At 36.7% G+C, this 19,100-nt stretch overlaps 1 protein-coding gene across 8 annotated transcripts in view; it reads left to right on the top strand.

The window, feature by feature from the left end:
* NTRK2 (neurotrophic receptor tyrosine kinase 2) overlaps window positions 1–19,100 on the top strand; it is a 204,810-nt gene that overhangs the window by 65,545 nt on the left and 120,165 nt on the right. For 7 of the 8 annotated variants that reach the window (XR_014880318.1, XR_014880319.1, XR_014880320.1 and 4 more), the window contains one exon: window positions 10,808–10,879. The exons of the other annotated variant lie outside the window; for it this stretch is intronic. Coding sequence is in view for 4 of the 7 variants with exons in the window: in XM_085212798.1 (XP_085068924.1) it covers window positions 10,808–10,879 (72 nt within the window). In the remaining 3 variants the exon portion in view is untranslated. The remainder of the gene's footprint in view (window positions 1–10,807; window positions 10,880–19,100) is intronic. 8 annotated transcript variants of the gene reach the window in all.

A 19,100-nucleotide genomic window follows, 5' to 3' on the forward strand; every position in this document is an offset into this window, starting at 1 on the left:
ATCATCAGCAAACTTGCTGAGGGTGTGTTCTATACCTTTATCCAGCTCACTGATAGATACTGAACAAGACTGCAGCCAGGAACACTGCTGTCTACAGTCCTCCTACTAGACTCTGTGCTGCTGATCACAATCCTCTGAGCTCTGCCAGTAAGGTAGTTCTCTGTCCACCTCGCTTTCCACTCATACATTCCACACTTCCTAAACTTACCTACAATGATGTTATGGGAGACAGCATCAAAGTCCTTATTAGAGTCAAGGTACATAATATCCATTGCCCTGCCCTCATCTATCCAGCCACTTGTGGCATTGTAGAAGGCTGCCTGATGGTTAAGCATGTTTTCCCATTGGCAAATCCATGTTGACTAATCCCAATAACCTTCTTTTCTTTTACATGCTTGGACATGACATCCAGAATAAGTTGTTCTATCACCATCCCAGGGACAGAGGTGAGGCTGACTGGGCTGCAGTTTCTCAGGTCTTGCTTTTTGTCCTTCCTGAAGACCAGAGTGACATTGGCTTTCCTTCAGTCCTGAAGTACCTCTCCCATTCCCCATGTCCTTTCAGAGATGATTGAGAATGGCTTGGCAGTCACTTCTGCCAGCTCCCTCAACATTTGTGGGTGCATCCCATTGGAGACCATGTGCATCGAGTTTGCCTAGACAACCTCTTGCCAGATCCTCCTCTACCAAGGGGAAGCCTTCCTTTCCCCAGACTCTTATTTCCTTAGGGGCCATCTTAGCAGTAAAGACTGAAGTAAAGAAGTAAAGTTTCTTCTTGTGGATCTTGGTCATGAATGTCACAAGTGTCTATAGCTGTTAAAGTTTTTTATCTGTTATTGATAATAAAACTGGAGGGTGGGAATTGGAGGTGGAGGCTGCTTTTGTAGGTCACCAGGGACTGAGGTTCCTCCTTCTCAGTGTTGTCCACTACTGGAGTGTGATTATTAAATAACCTATCTCTTTCTCAGTGCCTCTAATACTACACATTTGCTCTTCTTTTTGTTCTCTGCCCTGTACTGTCCCTTTTAAGACTAGTCACTTAGCTGGTGTCAGGAACCAGGAAGAACTGACACTACCTGTGTAGAAATGAGAAATGAGATCTAAAAAATAAGATCAGCTTTATATCTCTGAGTTTTTTTTTTTGTTGTTTGTTTGTTTGTTTTTGTTTTGTTTTGTTTTTGAAGGAGGAGATGGGAATCTTACCATTTTGTTTTGTTATGTTTGATTTTTGGAGCTTCCTAAAGAATTGTGGGGGAAGGAGGGGAGGAGAAGAGGGGTAGAGGTTGCTGGAATAGTGTCCTTTGTCCTGAAGTGAAATGAACAAAAATAGCAGTTCAGGAACTATTACTAGTTCCAGATTCTAGATCTGTTTTATTCTTAGTTTTAAAGGTTTAATGCCACAGTTACTCAGCTTCCCAATATATCTGAACACCCTGGATGCACTCAGCTGAATTCTGAGTGGAATAATGCAAACATCTAAGAAATTATTTTTACAAAGTTCTTCTGATGCTCATGACAAGTTACAGAGCATTTCACTTACTCCTGGTAGTTTGGCCAGATAGTCTGACTGTGGTCCCCCTGCTGCTGCCAGCCCCTCTTTTTCTTTTCTTCTCTGAATGTTAGCTGTTCTTGAGAAATCAGAACTGGGATTTTTCCCGCAGATTCATTTTGTTTTTTAAACATATCACCCTCATAGAGTAACAGGAATGATGGGTCCTAGCATCTGTAGTGCAGGGAGGCTTCTGCCACCAGAGGAGTTTCTCCAACATCAGCCTTGTGAGGAAAGCTCATGCCATTAAAGTTGTCTCCAGCCTCATCATGGAGGCTGCATGACATTTTCAAGTTGAAGTTTTAACTTTCGTTCTGGACAGAAGAAATGGTAAACAGTGAAAGCAGAGAAACACTCTTTTAAAATCAGTGAGTTACAAGAGCCTTTCATTTCACTTGGGAGCACCCAGAAAAAAGAGCTGGTGGCCATAATTGAAACCAATGATGCCCAAAGTCTTCCAAGAACGTTTTGTGGTTTACTCTCTGTATGTTTGTGCAGTTTCAAGAAGTTATATTGCTGTGATTTTCATCAATAGGCTGCAGCAGGAATGCTCTTCACAGAAATACTTGTTTCAGATTTGATACCTGAACCAGAATTTCTTAGCTTCCTTAAATTTATTTGGAAAGGACCTCTGTAATGTACCCCCTGCATTCTCTGCACTGTTATCTGTCCTTTTCCCATGACTAAAAGCAGCCTGTCCTCAGCTGGCTCTGATGCAGTTCTTTTGTTGAACATCTCTCACACTGTAGCTACTCAAGAGTCAAATTGAAACAGGCAGCCAACTTACATGTTTGTGAGTATGTCAGTAAAGATTTCTGATCAGTGTCATTCTCTTAGGGTATTCCTGTGAGCTTTCAGAGTCCTCAGTCATCTTGCAGGCCAGTGGATATTCTGCACTACTGTTTCCCTCTTTCTCTGCTTCTGAGTGCTAGCTTCCTGGTAGGCAGGTAGCGGTAACTCCTTCTGTTGATGTCTGAATCTTATGCTTTGCAGCTGCTCTTGCACAGGAGTCTGCCTGCACGCTCCAGGCAAACTCCTGCCATCAGAAGAATTCATGCAAACTACTAGTGATATGGAAAATCACAGGCAAATGGCACAGAGGCTCTGAGTGATACAGTTGTTAAGCACATAGACATTACCTCCGGCACATGAAGGCTTTGGGCTGCAAAGGTATTCTGGATAAATGTGACTGTGCACTTGCTTTGTGCTTCTGTGATCCCTTAGGCAGACACTTCTGTCTCCTGTCAGAGGCAGGGAAAGAGTAGTTTATTTGGTTGCATTGACATGGCTGTTCTGGCATTCTTGCACCTGTCATACACAGACAGGTTGGCAAGGAAAGAAACTTCCCTTCTCTCTGTTCCTTAGGTGTTCTGTTGCTCTTGTGAAGAAGAGTGTAGAATAAGTACACCTTGCTTTATTTTAGCAAAGCTGTTGTTTGGAATTGCTTATACTTGATTTAGTGTAAAATCTCCCTGTAATTCACCAGATGATTTAGCATGAGTGCAGAGGAACCAGAGGAAATGTTTTTCATTTCAGTCCTTGAAAAAGCAGCCTATACATGCATGTTAAACATGATGCATGGCACAGTACATGTGGACATGCAGAGGCTGGAAGTATCCGTCCAGTAGCATATTTCAGACCCAAAGATGCAGAATGTGTATTGTGAGAAGCTGGTAGTCTGAAAAGTAGGGTAGGACTGTCTTATTCTACCTTCCTGTACCTTCTTTGTCTAGCAGCAATCCAGAACATGCTGGTGTTTTGTGGCAGCTCTGGGTTCTCACAGCCTTACTCTCTGGCACCAAAGGGAGAGGAATTCCAACTATATTTGCAGTCATTTATGCAACTGGTTATGACCCATCTGCGTACTCTGAAAAGTGCTCACGCCATAATACTTTCATTATTAATCGCAATGACATTGCCTAGCATCTAAGTACTTAGATACTGCAGTGGTGTTAAGTTTTGCAAATCTTGATTTGCTCCCAGAATTCAGAACAAAAATTCTGTCTTGTATAAATACAGACTATTCTATTTAACTGTGCCAAATGTCTTTAACTATGCTAAATACAAGCTATGCTTCCACAAACAGGTGTTTTGATTGCATAAAGCATAAGTCTGAGCACTATTATCACTGACCACAGCAAGTGAAAAACAAAGTTTATGTGCTCTATTGCATACACAGCTGGGGTTGGAACAGTACACACTTTGCCACTGAACCCCCCTATTTACAAGATTACATTTAATGTTGTTATTTATTATTTGCCTTTTAACTACAAGACAGAGAGCTTCAGGGAGTTTTCTAGGTTTCCAGCTGTCCTAACCTTCAAGTTTACTTAATTAGATATTTCCAAGTCAGCTAGTTAGATATCCTGTGTTTTTCCAGTTCATTCAATTGCAGCTTAGTACTGCTAACCTTTCTTCTCTGCTACAATCCTGGAAAGGTATTCAGGACAGTGAGCTATGTTATGGAATCGGTTAAATCGGTTCAGAATTTCAGTTTAACAACTTGGTCACTGGTTTGTCTTCTTTTCAGGGGAAAAAAAAGAAAAACGTCAGTTACAGTGGAGAGTTCAGAATTCAGTGATTATTACTGCTACCTAGTCAAAGAGCTGTCTTGTTAATGTTTAAAACTGAAGTCCTGACCTTGCTCAGTAGAGAGAGGGAAGTGGAAATGAGCTGCACAGAATGCATGTTTGAGATCTAAAGATGTTGGTATGCTGATGGCATCCTTCATTTAAAAAAAAGATCAGTGAGCTTGACTTTTTTTTTACACAATGACCCCTTTATGCTAGACTGCCAGTAATGGAATATAGATAGGAATCAGACTCATTTTTTGCTGATGGATGTGAGTATTTCTTTAGGGAGAGAAGTGCAGAGTTCTTGTGGTTGGTTGTGTCAGCTTCTCTGAACATCTAGGAAAATATCTTCATAGTGACATGGGAAACTAAATTCTCACAGAGAATAGGTGGAACTTAATCTTGGACTTTAGCTCCTCAATTAACCTTGGCACTGTAACACTGGGCTCTGGATGAGGGAGGAACCTTAGAGTGATTCTTAAATAGCTTTTTAAGTCAGGGATGAAAAACCAATGTTTTGCTGGAACATTGCTTCTGCAGCAGAACTCACAAAGGAGATAACAGGAAGGAGCCTCAGCTAATAAGGTCTCTCCTGAACCTGCCCTGGACAGGATGTAGATCAGGGCAACTCTCCTAGGTGAACCTTATCTACAAAATGTTTATGGAGAAGTGGAACTGAAATTTTAGAGGGCACTCTTAGCTGCAGTATAGATAAACCTGTCAGCACTGCCGAAACATAAATGGTATAGCAAAAGATACTTTGCTGATGCCATCGAGAAAACTTAATGTGTTTAATGGTAGTTATGAACACAGGCAGTAGACCAAATCCTTTTCACACACACAAAGGTGTTCATGAACAGTCATGCTCATGTCCTTGTTCATGTTCATGTTTATATGTACCAGACATTCTTGATTTAGTGTATAGCCTGTCAGCAGTCTGCAGATAATTACCTCCCCAAATGTGGCGGAAGGTAGTTTTCTGCTTTCCTTAACAGAACTTTTTGGTGTTTCAATATTTTTATGTGTGCAGTATACTCATAGTTTAGTCACTTAAACAAACAAAAAAAAAAAAAAAAAAAAAATCCACACGCAAGTACATCAATTTTTGAAATACTTCATGGCTTCACTGGCTATGATTCACATCTTAAAATACAGTTATACATCCGACACATTTCCGCTTTTTCATTTAATTAAAAAAGGCTGCTAATCATGAAAAACATGTTTAAAATGTTAAAGATGGAAAAACAAGCAAAGTGAGTTGGAATTAATTTTGCATGGGTTTGCATGATTCCTGCAGCCAAATTAAACAGATTTGTTTTTCCTTTCCTATAAAATAATGTTTTGTAGTTCTCTGTGTAGATTTTAGTCTGTCTTCAGGAGAACTAAATGTCATTGGAGATTCCTTGTAGTAACATCACCTTGACCATTAGTTTGTGAAAATAATTTCATTTTCTTTTTTATGAGACTTACTGTAAGGAATTCAATAATCATTTTACAAAGAAGTACAGTATGTGGCAGATTGGATTGGAAAATCAGGTCTAAACCACAATTCATGCAAAACTCTTAGCACAGAAAGTGATTGATATGTTAGTTAGGGCTAGTAGGAAGTGGTCCCAAAAGTCAGGACTACATGAAGTAAAGCAATGTCCTCAGGATGGTCATTGGCAGAGGACTAGTAGACCAACAATAACACCAGGTGAACCTGTGCTGCTCACAAGATTGGATGTGAACACTTCAAAGAAGAATACAGTGAGTGGGCAGTGGATAGGCTTCCTTGGGGTATTTCAAGGAATATGGTGATCATTGTGTGCAACTAAAATTATGACTGAAGCAGAAAAATAAGGCCTCTTCCACCCACAGTGTGAAAGTAATTGTATGCATAGAAGTACTTGCTTAGCCTTCTTAAATCAGAACAGCAGACTGTGTTGTGGTGACAGGTGCTGCATACCTTGGCCAGCAGTGAGAGCAAACTTGTTTGTTCTAGCCTGGTTTCTATATCCTATTGCTTTTTGAGCATGGAAACACCACTGGTGGAAACAGGAACTCCAGACTGGTGCAGGATAAGCACTGTGAATGACTTTACAGGTAGGGCACTTGTGGCATGAATGAAAGAGAAGAATTTTGCCTCTGGTCTGCTAACTGCCAAATTCTTGCTCAATTTGTGTGGTCACACTGCAATTATTTTAGTAAGACTATTGGTTTCTGTTATAATGTAGGTTTTCATACTTTCTTTCATTTGTAGCCAGTCACTGTAATCCACAGCTCATCTTTTTCACTCCAACTTAACTAACTGTCCTTTTTATTCCCTGACTTGCTTGCTCTTTACTGATAATCCTTTAACTCTTTTTTGGAAGTTTTTTTCACTAGCATAAAGAAATGTAAATTTCCATGGTGAGCATGACTGTTGTGTTTCAGAATGTAGAACAGAAGGTATAATCTCCCTTTGACTGCAATTTTGCAATTCAAAATTTTTAATGGCCTATAAATTTATAGTAAGATTATGGTTACCATTTTATTTTAAAACACTAATATCAGTATTACTTACTGCAGTGAGTTTTGCTGTCCTACTTGTATACAGGTCACTAAACTTAACTTTAATACTGCTAGTACTTATTCTTGAACTTTAGCAGTGCTACTGTTTTGTCCTTGAAAAAGAGGATAATGGAAGTATCAGTTTCTACAGCAGTGGTTTTTAAGGAAGATCCTTTTTCTGATCTTTAGAAAGTGGAAGTGCTGGTAATTAAATAGGTTGCTGAAATGGAAACTAGAAGACTCTTTAAAAATAATCCATTTCTTACATCCATGAGCTTACTGTCTTTGGCATCACTGAGCACTCCTCTGTGCATATATGGACTGTGCATATTGACTCCTCTGTGCATATATATGGGCTTCTGCCAGTTATTGCCATGTAGCAGTGAAAAAAGAAGTTGTACTTGTTCCTTCATGCAATGGATGGTAAATAAAAAAAGTCATTTCATTCTTGCACCTTGTTGGTGTACCTATCTCTGTTGACCAGCATCTTTACAAGAGTATGCCTACAGTCAGTGGTCATTTGGCTGTTTGATAGTTTTCTTCGTGTTCTCTTGGACTGATCACATTTTTAAAAAAATCTTGGCTTGATATTTATCCAGTCTCCTAGCATGGTTGATTTATTAAATAAAAGCTTTTTGAAATCAGAAGAGCAGTTCTATAACCTTAATAACAAAAGTTATTACTTCTCTGAGGAATAACTAAAAATTAATAATTATATCTAGAGAATGATTTGCAGTAGGACTGTTAGATAAGCCAAGATGGAAAGCGGAAGCTTTCTCTGTGATGTAGCAAGTAGCACAGTAACTAGATATATCCAACTGAAAGCCATTTGAAATAACTTGTAAGAATGGAAACTTTACAAGAAAAATGGAAAAAAAATCATTGAGGAGGAAAAACTCAGTCGGAATGAGGATGCAGTGAAATATAAGATAAATTTGGAGAAAATTATTGTACACCTTCCAACATCTCATCTAATTGTTGGCTTTCTTCTTCCCGTTTTAATCTTCTAAATTGCTTTAGTGCTTAAACAACACAAAGAGGCAGTTTCTTGGTATTTTCCTGCCATGTAAATTACCACTTTTCATCATTCCTTTCTGTGCAGAAGAAAGAACACATTTCTTTTTAGAACTAGATTCTTCACAGGAAGTGTGCTCAAATGCCTTTCAAACCTAGGAAAGATCCAGAGACTGAAAAATCCTGTTCTGCATCAGTGGGTACTATGAAAGCCTAAGTGGAGGCATGGACAGTCAGTGGCATTTTTTGCTTGCTTGCAGTAATAAACATAATGTATATAAACACAGACCTATACGTGTGCATACGAAAATATATATAGCATGTTATATATCTTGCATAGCTTAACATTTAGAAAAAGGGACATCTTTTCAGTTGTTGCCTAAATGTAGAACATGTTATCTAGAATAAATTTGAAATTTCTTTTAATGAATAGTTTGTAAATACTGTTTTTGAGGAACCATGAAGAAAGATCCACTTGAACATGTGAAAAATTGGAATTAGGAGTATGCAGTGGGAGTTCATTAATGATTCAGGATGGTTAGTTGACAGTTTCAGTTTTCCCTCCTTCCTTTCACAAGGCAAAATCCAATCAATGCTTTCCTTTCAAGGTCACAACTGCTGCTCGGTCTCTGTCCTTCTTATAACCCTTTCCCAACCATATGAGTGTTCTGGAGGATTTAATTACTAGTTTAATCGAGGTTGTCATCAATAACTTAGCATCGTCAGGCTCAGACATAAAGCCGTGTTATTACAGGAGAGGGTTCAGCTCTTATCCAAGTACAGGGGAGCTGTGCTGATGAATAGCTTCAGGTCACACTGTTTGGCAGTCATGAAAGGAGCTTTTTCCCTCCCTTCCTATCCCCAGTAATTCTATGTTGTGTTATAGCCAGGAAAGTATGTTCAGCTGTGAAGGAATGGTATTCAATTTTAGATATTTGATTCTGCAGAGTTTGTAAAATTGAGTTGAATTTGAGAAAATAGTTTCTCTTTGTGTAAAGGACATTTTCATTGTATGGGTTATGATCCATCATATTGTATTTTGGAAACTTGTTTTCTAGAAAAGCACAAAAAAAGGGTGGATTTTTAAAAAATGTAATAGTTCATTATTTTTTTCTTCTTTGGAAATTGTTTCGGTATGTTAAATAAACTTTTTGTATACTCAATAACTAACCTCTTCCTACAGTGATATTCTAAATCCTAAGAAAAGTCCCAGATTCAGTATTTTAATTGCAGGAAAGGCCACAATGATCCTCTGATGAGAATGGAAACTTCTATCATGGTAAAATAGCTTTCCTGTTTTATTATATATCATAAGCAGTCACCCACAAATATAGAAGAATATCTTAATTATACTTTTGTTTGGAATCTCCTTAGAGTATTCGCTCAGCCAAGCACTTGCTTTCTGAATAGGCTGCTAAAATACAGATTTGATACTTTGTCAAGAGGTGAGCAGTGCTGTCACTGTATGCTTGAATTTTCACATATACATCAAATTGCTAAATATTATTTATCTACTTTTAAAAATATAAATTCTGTAGTTTCAAAGTTATATTTAAGATCTGTTCACTTGATTAGAATGAGCTGAACATACTACTAATAGTCAAATATACCAAGCCAAAAATTTAGTCCAGTGTAATTTTTATGTTGGCTAAAAATAGTAAATAAAATTTGTGGCATTATCTCTTCATTCTCCTGCTTTTTAGGAAAATTTGAACAGGTTAAAGGTCTACAGTCAAGAGAGAGTTATCATAATATTTTCATAATCAGGCTCCTGGAGGTCAGATGTACTGTAGAACACAAAGAACACAATTAATCATGCTTGTTGAACACAATGGATCCTGATTTACAGTGGATTATAATCCCTAACCCGTCAAAGAATGCCTGCGGTTCCCTTTATCCTTTCTACTGATGTATTATTTAATGTGATTCAAATCAGTTTTATATATACTCAAGTGATTTTAAGCGGTTCATAACACCCTGGTAGTAGAAAATCTACTTTTTGTGTGTGTTTGTGTGTGTGTGTGTGTGTAGGACCAGTACTTTAAAATTAATATAATTTCCAAGGAGAAAGCTGTTTGGTGACTTGTGAAGTATGTTGGAAGATATTTGTGTATATATATATATAAATATAAATGTATAACTACCCAAATTTTCAAGCAAGATGCAGATTGTTAAAATTGCCATATGGCTGGTTGCTTTTATTTGGTTTTTGTTTTTATACATTTGTCCCTACGTTGAATCTATAACATAGATCATTGCCTTTGCACATGAAAGTCATAGTTTCATGTTTCGAAGAGTGCTTAGTACCAATATCTAAAAACTTTAATTTGGGAGTGTTTGTTTGTATTCACTGTGATGGCTCTTGCTGAGCTACCACAGATTAGAAGAGGAGCAGAATGTTATATTGCCTCCTTCATTACAGAAACAGCAAAAGAACACTAGGCCTTCGTCACAACAGATGGCATCTGGGAGAAACTTCAGGCAGTGCAAGTTGGTTAGAGGTTAATTTCAGTACTGGGAGTGAAGAGCAGTGCCAGGTACTGAACAAGCTGTTTTCCTAGTAGGTCTTCTAAGGATTCATTAATGTAGGGAATTACTGACTTGGTTATTAACGAACTGGATTTTGGTCTATATATGATCCTCAACAAAAGCAAACGCCCCAGCAAAAGACTATAAACAAAAATGTGCTCCATGAGGTATGACTAAGGATTGGCCCTTGACTTCAGAAGGAACTATCAAGACATTAAGTTCGAAGGATGACTATTAGGTCTAGGGAGGTGATTCCTTTCCTCTACTCTGCTCTTGTGAGACCCCACCCAGAGTACCCCATTCAGTTCTGTGAATATTTTAAAGCCATGCAGTTTTCTATAGTTCTGAAACACATGTACAAGCTGTATTTAGTAGAATTAAGTAAATAAAATATGTGAGTTAACAATGACAGCTCTTCCTCATGGTATAGATCATTAACTGAAAAATGTGAACCGAGAAGAATCTGGAAGTGTCACAGTGGACTTTCTCTCCTGCAAAGCAGGATGGAAAATAATGCAATTGGTGAAGAAAAGTAAATATAAAAAGAGTAGAATTGGCAGTTGCAAACTGAGCCCTGAAAATTGCATTAATGGTAATGCGTTCCATTCCAGTTCATGGTGAAGTAAAAGGAGTTGGTCTGGTAGATCAAATATGGCTTTCATTGCAAGACTGCGACATTGAAGGTGAGATGATAAAGCTATTCAGACTCCTAACCTATAAAGAATGAAGACTATATTGTTTCTACATATACCTGCTGAATTTACAGAATTATTTTTTCTTAGACCAGATGTAATTATAAAATACTGTGGCTGTTTAGAGGATTTTTTTTCCAGGATACATATGTCCTGTACGTATATATTTATTTCATACAATTTTAGTGTAAAATGTTAATAAGTGAAAATTATGAATAATTACTTTTATATCTGGTTCACATATTAATTTGGGAAGCTCTATTTCTTTAATTGCCATGACTTTGAACAAGCCATGAAAAAGATTTTATTCCATTGAAATATTTTGGACTAAATGGACTATATGAGAGTATGAGAATATAACTTGCTGTCTTGTTTCATTCATTAGAAGTATAATGTGAAGCAGGACTTGGTAAAAATTAATTTGGTGTAAGCAAACCCAGCAGTATATCTGTGGAAAAGTCCCAAGTAATCATGTTTAGACTAGTGTCTTTAGAAGAATAGAGTTGGGTTTTTTTGTTTGTTTGTTTGTTTTCGAGTTTGCTAATATTTTCAATTATCATCTTCTTTTCCAATCCAGACAAGAACAAAATTACAAGAGCTCTCAAGTACCTGTTAATATATTTTTCAGAGAGAATGTAAAAAAATTATTTTCTATTCCATCACTATTGATTCATGGCACTAAGTCTAAATAATTAGAACAGGCCAAATATCAGGCTTTTGTGTCCTACATTAACAAAATTGTTACAATTATTTTGAGAATTATTTAAATAGTAATTATTAGTACTAGCATGCATTTCATATTAACTGACTCACCCTCTCCACTTCATTGTATGTCAGATAATCAGAAATAATTCAATTCTGTATTATCTGTAAAGTAATCTTGCTGGGGAGAAGATACATTGTGTGGTTTTCACGTACTATTTCATTTCACCACTTCTGGAGCAAAGCATATCAGCATTTGAGGGCATCATAGTGAAAGGGAGTAAGCATATTTTCTTTGGCCCTGAGGGAAAGCCATAGTCATGCCCATATATTTAAAAATCTTTACTCCCTCATCCCTCAAATAAGATGGCCTCATCCATGCTCTGTATTGTGAATAATTTTTGACCAGTGCTGTCCTTGGAACCATACTGGAACATTGTGTGGGAGAGTGTTATTTGTCTTAGGTCAAAAGGGTGCTCTAATTAAATATAGATGTAATAATTGTGGCTAAAAAATAAGATATACTCTTGCCAAAGCGTGGGCTTTCGCCTTTGCTTTTTTACTGACACAGATGTACCCTGAGCCTCTTTGTTTTTCAAGTCTCTAGCATGATTACTCTGTCTTGGTGGAGTCAACTGAGTTCTAATTTGCACTATCCTGTTCCCTGCAAAATTTATGATGAAAATATCTTTGGGAGTACATTTCTTTGGTTGGATAGCAGGACAGGATATTGATCCAGATGTACGAGGAGGGAAAGGCTCTTACCAGAGCCTAGAAAGTTAGGTTTGTTGTGCATCTGCGGAAGCAGACAAATAGGATCTAGAAAGGATCTGGAGTGCATACAGCATACTCTGTGTCAGGTGCAGATAGAAAAACCAGTACCTGTTTTAGGAACAGAGCTTCAAAAAAGAAAACAGTCTTATTCACTGACTTGATAATAGCCTATCCTAGCAGTTAAGGCAATAAGCCACTAAATAGTATCAATTATATACTCATGTCTAATTTATTTCATGTTAATTCAGTTTATAATTACATTGTATCATTTAGTAAAAGTGTTTACTTTTGCCAGTACAAAAGTGCCTGAGTCTTCAGATGGGGACATACAATCAGCCTATTAAATGTATACGTATTTAGTTCTGTCAAAAAGGTGCCATAAATGGTACTATTCTTATATATAAAGAGGGGCAATGTACCTTTTTCCTCAAGACAAACCTGCAGTACCATCCTCATCTCATCAGATCATGATGTTCATGAGGAATCATTCTGTGTGTCTTTTTTCTCTACCCTCAAATCACAAGTGATGCTTGGAGGATCACAGTATGCATAAGGTTCAGAGAAAGGATTGTAAATTTGTCTGTTCTTTAACCTGTGACATTAGAATTTGTGAGGGTATCTGAGGACCTGTATCTTAATCTAACAGGAGAGGAATACTTGAATCAAAGCTGTATCAGTGTTGCAGTGATCTCTTGCCATATGGCCTTAAGGTCTACACAAAATGAAGGAGGAAAAGATGCGCAAAAATATTGTAGTAGTGCTTATGGAGTAAACTGTGACTGGGATAGCTGGAATTTGCTTGTTAGTTGTTTTCTCTCAGCCCATTATCCTCATCATTGGCCATGCTACTTCTCAACAGCATTTATTCTACACAGATCAGGTTTTATAAGGAAGATCATTAGTTGCCTTGTGGAGGTAGTTGAATGGCAATGACTGTAAGAGGAGATGAATGAAATTAATGGAGTAAAAGAATGAGAACCGTTTTATTTGATGTGGTCAGTGATCAGCTGCATCAGTATGCATCTTCTAAGAATAATTCAGACTTCATAGTCTCAAGGTAAAATGTCATAGGAAGGAAGCTGGAACTGAACAATTGTTCAGTAACAACCATGAGACCTATAATAATCAAAAGTATTGAAATTATTGTGAGGCAAAAGTAAGCAAAACAATGCAACTAAATATGTATAATATAGTTCAATAACACTTACTGTAATAGAATGAGCAACATTTTTTCCTTTATTTCCACATATATAACCTGCCAATTCGAGTCAAAAGGAGAGGTATTGACAAAGTGGACTATCTGTTGATCCTTGGAATTATGCAAACTAATATGGTGATAGAGTTGGCTTCAGTATTCAGGTAGAGTTAGGCAGAAAGGTTTCTGAGTTGAAAGTGATTCTTTTTTTTCAAAGGGGTGAGATGTAATTATTCTGTGTCCTTCATGTGCTCTGATCTTCCTTTTAGTGTCTGTAAACTGACACTTGTCAAAAGTGCATCTGTGTGGCAGCATTTCTGCATTTTATGAGCATACCAATGAGCGTATTAAACAGAAATGCTACAGATGTCATAAGGTAAACAGCCTTTTTTCTTAACAGCTTTGACTTTTCAAGTACTTGCAGAAAGCTTTAAGAAAGGAGTCCTTGATATACTGATTGATCTCTCAGGCATACACGCAAATGAAGTGTAAAATAACCTGCAGACATCTATATTTAAAGTGTATGTGCAGATAGTTAATTGTTACGCCCTTTCCTGCAAAGTGGGTTTCTATTAAGATGCATTTTCTGTGGTTTTATGGAAAGCTTCTGTTTCTGCAGTTTTTGAGTTCAAACAATTGCTTATTTATACTCTTTCCTTTTACTTTGATCTGCACCTGAATTAGAAGCTGAATAAAATAAATGCACTGAGTAGCTCTAAGTACTGGTGTTTTGACCCTCAGGTTTTAACATCCTTGACTGTCACTAATCAATAGCAAGCAAAGCAACTACAGCATTGGGAACAGTTCAGCAAAAAGGAACATCTATTGGATATTTTGCTGGAAGACATGATGATAATGGTTGTCTTTGAGAAAGATGCAGTGTTTTCTTCTTAAAAGTGCAAATGTTTCATTTTATACTGACTGCTTGGAAAATGAGCACGTCTTCCAACATATTGTTTAAAGAAAAAGAATAAAAACTTCAGACAAGTTGAAAATATTAACCGATCCTCATTGGCAGTGTAAGGGACTGTCATCCCCATATATTTTTGGGTGATCAGGACAAGTTTTATTATCTCTTAGCCCTATCTCATTTCACACTGAAAACAGCTCTATAGGGTCTAAAGTATGTATAATTATGTTGAAACCCTGTCTCGTTTTATGAACTTGTAGATCAATGTAACAAACCATCAAGTAGATTGAATGCTGTCTGAAACACAAACATTAATGGCTCCCGTTGTATTAAGCCCATTTTGAAATCTCACGCAGGTGATAGCATTCATAAAATGACAAGCTTATCAGTGGTGCATAAATTTAAACATTAGAGAAAAGCTACTGATAGTGGAAAACAAATCTTTTTACAACATTGCAGTGTTTTGAAGAGATACAAAGGAGAGCAAAGCCTCTTAAGTTTTGGTTTAGTATAAATAGTACTGAGGTTAATATGATACTGCATAGGATGCTGTGTTCTCATTTTTTTGTAAATAAAGTTTGAGAATCAAGACTCTTAATCTTGATGTACAACTTTATAGGGTAGTCTGCTTAATCTCTTCTGGTCCTAGTTTTTTAATTACTAAGTAAAATTAGTCACTGGAAGATCTAATCTGGAAAAAAAGGACTAATGTGAAATTGAGATCAACATTTTTCTGGGAATTCTTGGCCTCTAATGAGTTACAGTATATCCAAATTTGTATGTTTAGCTCTTAGATTTCAATTTGTTTTTTTCTATCCATACTTTTATTCATAAGTAAAAAGAATAATCCTAAAATCATAGAATCATAGAGCGCCCTAGGTTGGAAAGGATCACAAGGATCATCTCGTTTCAACCCATTGCTATGTGCAGGATCACCAACCACTAGACCAGGCTGCCCAGAGCCACATCCAACCTGGCCTTGAATGCCTCCAGGGATGGGGCATCCACAACCTCCTTGGGCAACCTGTTCCAGTGCAACACCACCCTCTGTGTGAAAAATAATAGATGATTATATCATCAGAGTTCTCAATATTGTAAATGAAAAGTGCTATCTTGTATCTCACAGTGTAAAATACTTGTTTAGAGATAAAGAAAAAATTATGTTAAATGTTTATGTTATAGTTGTGCTCTGAAACACAAGGCATTATTGAGTCTAATGAGTGCAAATTCCAGAAGGAGAAGTATGGATTTGTTTGAACATCTTTTATCTTCTGCTATTGTATAGGCATTGCTCTAATGAGGCAAGACATTATTCTTCTTTGTGCAATAAACATTCTGCAGAAACTTCTCCAGGAGCCTTTCTTTTCTTTCCGGTAAAAATGAGGCAACATTTTGTCCTCATTTTGCCACTGCATTAGCCAGCACTGGTCTTTGAAACATTGGCTCGGATCCAAGAAGCAAATGAAACTAGGAATGAATTATTTCATTTAATTTTCTACTTGTAATCAGAAACTAACAAATTTGATAAGAATACCTTTTTAGGTAATCCAACTGCATCTCTTTACTTTCTTCCCTCCAGTCAGCAGTTTTAGTTTTCTCCATATAAATCACTGTTCATTTAAAAAGACCACATATACATGTCGTGTTATGCTTGATTGCCTCTAAGTTATGAGAAATAAAAGTATAAATTTGATTATTTGTTTTAAAATACTGTTTTGATCGAAGCCTTAAGTAATGTTCTGCTTAGGATAAACTACATGTAATTGGGGAAGAGAGAAGATTTAGGAACTTTCAGTTGAACAACACTTGTTTAGCTTGTGCTTCCTCTTCAACACCTGAGTTTACATACAGGTTCTCTGAACTTATACAACTGCAAATATTTAGAGACATATCTGGGAGAGTGAGATGTGAGCGTATGAAACTTAGTTCTGAATGCAGTTAAGTTATCATTGCAGGAAACTTTTATTTACCCTGGCAGAATTGAGATCAAGTTTGTAACAACCAGAGAAGTTTACCTGCAGACCTCCATCTCATCAAAATGTATTTCTTTATTTTTTTTTAGACAACAAGGATCTCAGACAACTAAAATTTTGTATTTCTTTCTTTGTGAAAATGTTTAGAAGACCGTGTCATAACATTTTCCTTCCTTTGAGATGGAATGTGATAGTTTTTGGGACAGCTAGAAATGCCAGACTGGACCTGACTTTGGGCAACTAGATATAGCTGTGTATGTTCATTGCAGGGCAGCTGAAATAGACGACATTTATAGGTTTCTTCCAACTCTAAGGATTCTATGATTAAATTGAGCCAATTGATGTGCTACTATCCCAGTAACAGTAGTGTTCCCAAATACAGGGTTGAAATGCATTAGATGTTATGATGTCAGAATGATGCTCTTAACTACTCAAATCTATATTGTGTTCTGGTTAAAAGAAGGGAAAAAAAATCCTCTCTGAATGTAAAGAATGAAGTCTATGATTTTTTTTATTTTTTCAAAATGAGTTTAGTCTGTAAAAATATTTGCCTTTTTGTCTATTATTCCTTCCTTCCTTCCTTCCTTCCTTCCTTCCTTCCTTCCTTCCTTCCTTCCTTCCTTCCTTCCTTCCTTCCTTCCTTCCTTCCTTCCTTCCTTCCTTCCTTCCTTCCTTCCTTCCTTCCTTCCTTCCTCTCTTTCTCTCTTTCTCTCTTTCTTTCTTTTGTGAACAATGAGGCTGTTAATACAATGAATAGAAAAGCTAAAAGCAATTGGTCTTAAAGAGATTTTATCAAGCTCTCAACGAAAGTAAACTCTTAGGAGGTTACAGATTATTTAGCATCTGAGTGATGGATTTACAAAACTCCTGAGATAGTTGGTTTGCAGCGCTTCCACTTTACAGAAAGTAAACTGTAAGATAAAAAAGTAATAATAAAATCCTCATTCTTGGCTCAGTTGGATCTGTATCACCAACATAATTCATGCTGCACTTTATTCAGCACATTCTCTTTGGAAAAGAACAGATAAATGTAAATATGGTGTTTACAGAATAGTATATTGCAGAATTACTATTCGTTACTATCAGTAATGGATACAAATTTGTATTGTCTAATAATGAATTCTGAACTCTGAATGACAAACTGATACCGGAATAAAAGTACTACTGGGTTATGTTTTGAACTAATTTGTATTTTTTTCATTACATTCAAGACATTTGCATTTGAGAGATACCGACACATAATGTTCACTTAAATGATGAATGAATTTCTGTAATTCTTTATAAAGGGAAGATGGATGGCTTATTTCTCTCTTACATTTTTATTGAGTTTTTTTATTTTTATTCTTTTGTGTAGTTTCTCTACAAGTTTGAGTGTCAGCTTACATAACTGCCATGTTTTTATAACACTAACATTAAGCTCTGAATCCAGTGTCGTGGCAGAATCCAGTGCCCTGGCACCAAATAGGGCCAAAATCAGGTTTTGCCTCAATCTGTCCAACAGACTCTGTTGAACTCTGAGAAGCAGTTATGACATGACAAATAATCTTCTGAAAACCCACTGCCCATAATATTTTGCTTCTATTGCTTCTATTACTCCAAATAGTCAAAGAGGAAGTGTACAGATTAAATCCAGATTGCTTGCTGCTTAATGCATTTGTAGATTTCTTTACTTCTTCTGGAACTATTTTTGAAGCACTCATGCAATTTCTGTATCTTTATATTTCAGTCCTTTTTTTCTTTTCACCTGTGGCTTGTCACAGCTGCGACCCCTGTCCTCTGCCTTTCCTCTTCCTTTTCAATTCCTCTTTTCCTTCTTCTTTCCTCTTTTGTTTTTTTTTCTCACCAGAATGAAAACCTGAAACTTTTTTCAGTTTCCTCAAATTGCTTCATTTCACGCGAAATAAGACTTTGTTTGTTTTGTTATTGTCAGGGAACACATAAGAAAAGTGAAAGAAATAAGAGCCAGATGCACAGAATTAGAGAAATACTTCTGGTCTTAGAGAGTTGTAATTGGAGCACTCAGGAAGAAATCATCTGGTCTTCTACACGTTGAGCATATGTCCTAACCTCTAGAAATTTATTATAATGTGGCAACTCCTCTTAGTGTTTGTAAATTTAGCTTTGGAGGGTTGGTTTCTACTTTGGTAAAAAGTTCATTGCGTTTGACTTGAAATTGCATTCTGAAGTAGAATTTGACTATGCTTATGTAAAATAATAAGTCCCTGTAAAAAATTGTTCTAGTTATCCTGTCTGGGAAATAAATAAGTTACTGCTGTGTGGAATGTAATTTTGGATCAGTTTTATGATAGAATAGGTAATAGATATTTGTGCTCATGAACACTTCAGTGTGAGTCAGTTTTGTAGACTGAGATATTAACCCTTTTTTTTCTTTTCAAAATCTATTTATTGTCATTAACCTGTGCCTTCAAAAGGACTTGTAGGACTCCACTGTGACCTTGTTGATTCTTGTAGAATGCTCAGGTCCCTAGATCTTGCTTTCTGTATTGTATTTTTCTTCTGAAAACACTTAAAACTACTAGGGTTGCTAACATTCGTAGAGTTGCAATTAAGAATATAAGCAGACATTATCAACCTATGTTGCGCACAATGCTGAAAATTTAAGAGTAGTTCATCAATTAAGAACTTCTCAAATGAATA

This window comes from Meleagris gallopavo, chromosome Z (assembly GCF_905368555.1).
Source record: "Meleagris gallopavo chromosome Z, MGAL_WU_HG_1.1, whole genome shotgun sequence".
NCBI lineage: Eukaryota > Metazoa > Chordata > Aves > Galliformes > Phasianidae > Meleagris > Meleagris gallopavo.